Source organism: Gymnodraco acuticeps, unplaced genomic scaffold, assembly GCF_902827175.1.
Source record: "Gymnodraco acuticeps unplaced genomic scaffold, fGymAcu1.1, whole genome shotgun sequence".
In the NCBI taxonomy this organism is placed as follows: domain Eukaryota; kingdom Metazoa; phylum Chordata; class Actinopteri; order Perciformes; family Bathydraconidae; genus Gymnodraco; species Gymnodraco acuticeps.
Window position 1 is genome coordinate 897,355 of NW_022989899.1, and position 4,762 is coordinate 902,116.

General features: G+C 43.2%; 1 protein-coding gene across 1 annotated transcript; it reads left to right on the top strand.

Annotated features, from left to right (window-relative positions):
• Nucleotides 1-2,194: 2,194 nt before the first annotated feature.
• LOC117539930 (trace amine-associated receptor 13c-like) lies at nucleotides 2,195-3,208 on the top strand. The gene has a single exon (XM_034206291.1). It carries the CDS (start codon nucleotides 2,195-2,197, stop codon nucleotides 3,206-3,208), a length of 1,014 nt encoding a protein of 337 aa, XP_034062182.1.
• Nucleotides 3,209-4,762: the final 1,554 nt, after the last annotated feature.

The following is a 4,762-nucleotide window of genomic DNA, read 5'->3' on the forward strand; positions in this document are numbered from 1 at the left end:
AGCCGGAGCGGAGCCGGAGCGGGAGCCGGGAGCCGGAGCGGGAGCCGGAGCGGGAGCCGGAGCCGGAGCGGGAGCCGGAGCGGGAGCCGGAGCGGGAGCCGGAGCAGGAGCCGGAGCGGGAGCCGGAGCGGGAGCCGGAGCGGGAGCCGGAGCAGGAGCTGGAGCGGGAGCCCGTCGGGTTCGGCCAGCCTGTCCCCATGAGTGCCGGTACTGGGCCGGTTCTCCGGGACGGACCGCGGAGGCAGAGGGAGCAACGGGGGCTCTGTACCGGCGCCTCTCTCTCCGCCTTAACACCACGGGTGCTCTCTCCCTTGAGGAGGGGCCTGAGGGCGAGCCAGTGGCAGCATGCGGCCGAGCTGCGGCCTCTCTTCCTCCAGGCGACTGAAACGCTGGGTGACCGAGGATATCGACCCGAAGAGCCCTTCCGTGGAAACGGGGGCCCCAAGGAGATCATCTCTCTCAGTTAGGTCTAACTCTTAGTTTGTTTCGCTCCGCTCAACGGTCCGTCACAGCAGGCAGAGCTGTGATCCCGAACAGCTGCGTGTTCTCCGTCAGCAGCAGCTGATCTGATCTCTGATCCCTCTCTCGCGTCCGGTTATACTTCACTCGCGTTTATATCCAAATAATTCTATCAGATCTAGCTAGTTCTAGTTAATGATATGACTGCCTACTTATCAAAGGACCTAAACAATAAGCATTGCTTGGCAACGGTGTGTTGCCGCAAAGTGTGTGTGTGTCACTCACTCAGCCTTATCTTTTCTCAGCCGCGGCTCTGCGGATCTCCGCACACACACATGATCAGTGCTCAGGCTGAGTTCTGCGGCATCTCGCTGTCTCGCAGACCCCACGCAGCAACCAGGAAACGACACCAGTAATCCAGCTCACACTGTCCGCTCCTCGAGCCTCAAAGGGCGGAGCACCGAGCTCCACAACGTCCCGACAACACTGCACCCAGACCCCACGCAGCATTCTCATCTGTTTGTCATTACTGGTGTCATTTTCTGGTTGCTAACAAACGCCATTGTAACACATAAACACTGATGTTCCGCTGTAACGGTGATTGACTAATCAGAACAGAGTGGGCGAGCTGACCAATCAGAGCACAGTGTGCTCATAGGGAGGGGGGGTCAGGTTCTCCAACAAGCCGTTTAGGACAGAGAGTGAATACACATATTATACAGAGATGCTGTATGACAAACCAATGTGATTTTGGAACATTGAACAATGTAAATCTATTCTAGTAGACCTCAACAATCGAATTATGATCAGTAGAAATGGCCATGACATGGGACCTTTAACAAGAGGAGTCTCAGTGCTGTGGTGCGGTCGAAAGCCTGACTGGAACACTTCGAAAGAGTTATTTAAATGCAAAAAATGACTTGAAAAACAACTTTTTCAATTAACATAACAGATATAGCCTTCAAAAGTGTACGTGTTAAACCACTTGTTTAACCACTATTCATGGTATACTCCCGGAAGCCTGGTGCTTCAATTGTAGCAAAAAATGCTTAAAAACTCAAACTCAAGAGCTAATAGTATATCGCTATTGCCCCCCATCGTAATTGTTTGGTCTAAAGCTCAAGTAATATGGCTCAAAACATGTATTCATTCATTTGGTTTTGTACCTAATACATTTTGACTGCAATAGTTCAATGTTGTGTCATTTACACTGGGGACATGTCCCCTTCACCTTTTGAGAAGGCTGATTTGGTCCAAAAGTATGGTCAAATATTTGTTTAAAAGCTTGCGCCCCAAAATAATTATTAAACATGTACTCATCAGTTTTAAAGCCCAATTTTGGTATTTATCTACTCTAACCTGACTTTGATCCCCCAATTACACTGCCTAAAAGTGTATATGTTGAAGACCATTTAAAATCTTCTGACCTCTGATGACCCCATCACTTTTCAACACAAGTACATGTCAACTGCAGCGTATGTCTTTACAAAATGTTCTTTACTCTGTTTAAAAATGACATAACTGTTTGTTTGTCAGTCTTTCTAAAACACAAAATATTGTGTGATAGGCTGTCTGTCATACATTGATGAAACCCTCTCTGATTGGATGGCCCGGGACGTCATACTGGAAGGCGTTGTTGATGCAGTTGTTTTTGTGTGTGGCTAAGACAACCATCAACCCTAACACAAATCTGTGTGTCTCAGTTGAGGCTCTGCATCACATCTTTGGTTCCATCATGACGTTTGGCCTTTCTCAGGAGCAGTTCTGTTTTCCGGGCTCTAATGCCTCGTGTGTTACGGATCAGTTCAATGCAGGGACCAAAGTCGCCCTTTACTTGTTGTTTGTTTCATGTATGCTGGTTACCATTATAGGGAACTTTATTGTCATGGTATCAATAGCTCATTTCAAGCAGTTGCATAATCCCACCAATGTGCTTGTTTTATCTCTTGCTCTTTCGGACCTTCTTGTGGGTGTCGCTGTGATGCCCTTCAGCACCATTCGGACCATTCATGGCTGCTGGTTTTATGGGGATGATTTCTGTATGCTTCACTCAAGTTTTGATATGTTTCTTTCATCTGTCTCTATATTCCACCTCGTTTGTATTGCGGTGGACAGGCAACAAGCAATATGTAATGCTCTGCATTACTCTAGGAATATCACCATGTCAGTGGCGTGGATTATGGTATGTGCAAGCTGGGCATTGGCTGCCGTCTTCTCTTATGGACAAATTTACTCAAAGGTTAACTTAGTAGGGTTAGAGGAGTATATGGAATCGATAAAGTGCCTCGGCAGTTGTAACCTTCTCTTTAACCCCCTTTGGGGAATCCTGGACAGTGTAATTGCCTTTTTCTTTCCTTGCACTGTTATGGTTTGTCTGTACACTAAAATATTTATCGTGGCAAAAGAGCATGTCAGAAAGATTGGAGATATGGGCAATTGTTCAAACGACAGAGGGTTGGTTAAACAGTCTGAGCATAAGGCTGCAAAGACTCTGGGTATTGTGCTTGGAGCCTTTATCTTTTGTTGGATGCCATTTTTTACCAACACAATAATCGATGCCTTCACTGGCTTTAACACACCTGCTGCTCTCTTCGAGGCTTTTGTTTGGTTGGGTTACTTCAACTCAACCTTAAATCCAATCATCTATGCCTTCTTTTACACTTGGTTTAAGAAATGCTTTTATCTTATTGTCAATCTGAAAATACTTAACCCCCATTCTTCAACCATAAATGTGCTTACACATTTATGAAAGTAGTGGTGAGTATTTTTATGGAAATGATTGCATTAAGAGCCGTTTTAAATGCATTTGTTACAGATAAAACAAAACCTGAGCATTCGTCTTTATAGTGATTATGATTGTAAAAATTACAATTAAGTCAAACTATTTCAATCTGTTAATGCCACCATCTAAAAAAACAATTCCTGCATTTAAGAAAGACCAACAGTTTATGATCCCTAATGAAGGTACATTTTTTTCATTACATAGTACAGGTACTATGTAACTAAATGGTTTCTCTGCATTTGACCCATCCTAGTGTTAGGAGCAGTGGGCTGCCATTATGAACAACGCCCGGGGAGCAGTGTAGGGAACGGTGCCTTGCTCAGGGACACCTCGGTAGCACTTAGTCTTTCCGGGACTTGAACTGGTGACCTTCCAGTTGCCAAGCCAAGTCCCTATGGACTTCGCCACCACCGCCATTTACCACATAAGGAACTTTATTGATTTTATTGAAATTTGAATAACTAAAGGTGTTATTATGAATAAATGCGAACAATTGTGTATGTTTTGTCATTGAAACTAGAGTAGGTTAACAAGTCGGTAGGTTAATAATATATGAATTTCAGGATTTAATTAAAAAAAAAATGAAATATTTAACAGTTATTATTGATTATTGATTTTTTAAGTGTTCCTCCACATTGATCTTGTCATCCTTACGTGTGCACAATATCTGCAAATTGAATGCAAAATACATACAATAAAAAAGGTATAACAAGTTGTGAAAAATCCTTAAGTATTGATTGACTTCATAGATTCAGAATGTAATGATTGACATCATAGATTCACATTTTTAAGTCCAATACATTTTTATTTTTTCACATCTGTGGCCGATATATGCACTTTGGTTTTTGTCTGGTGTTTTTGCCTTTTGGAGATGTCTAATTCATTCTTTATCATGTATTTTATTCTATCCTGAATCTGTCTTCTAGTGTTGATATATTTAAAGCTGTGTAAAGCCTGACTTTCTAACAATCAGTCGGTCAGGCAGTGGCCCGAACATGTACATTAGACAATATCCCAAACAACCTCATCTTACTGTGGCACTAACCGAAGGCTGTATGTGTTACGTTACACGTTTTCAGGGCCACCGTAAAAGTTTCACATAAAAAAAAGCATTGTATGGATATTAAAAAGGATTATTTAAAAGAGAGTCATCTGATACTGTGATACTCCACCCAAAACAGCTTTATGAATACAAAACACTGGCTACAGCCAGACATGAAGCTGGCTGTGAATTTTTCAGGGTGGAGCAGGATGGATCCAAACTCATAGGAAACTTAGAACAGATACAAGGTTTGGTCAAGACAAGGCAGAACTGAACCGAAAACCAGCCTTAAATACAACCACAACTAATCAGGGGATACATTGCAGGCGTACCAAAGGTCACGTGATTGCAGGGCTAATGGTGAACAGATGGAACTAATATGACAGATGGGAAAACACCCAAAGACAGGAAGTAAAAACAGACAAGACACAGGGGAATACAAAATGTTTCAAAATAAAATAGGAAACAGATAAACAATA

Coding starts and splice junctions, on each gene's coding strand:
- LOC117539930 (XM_034206291.1), top strand. CDS start 2,195: ATGACGTTTGGCCTTTCTCAGGAGCAGTTCTGTTTTCCGGGCTCTAAT.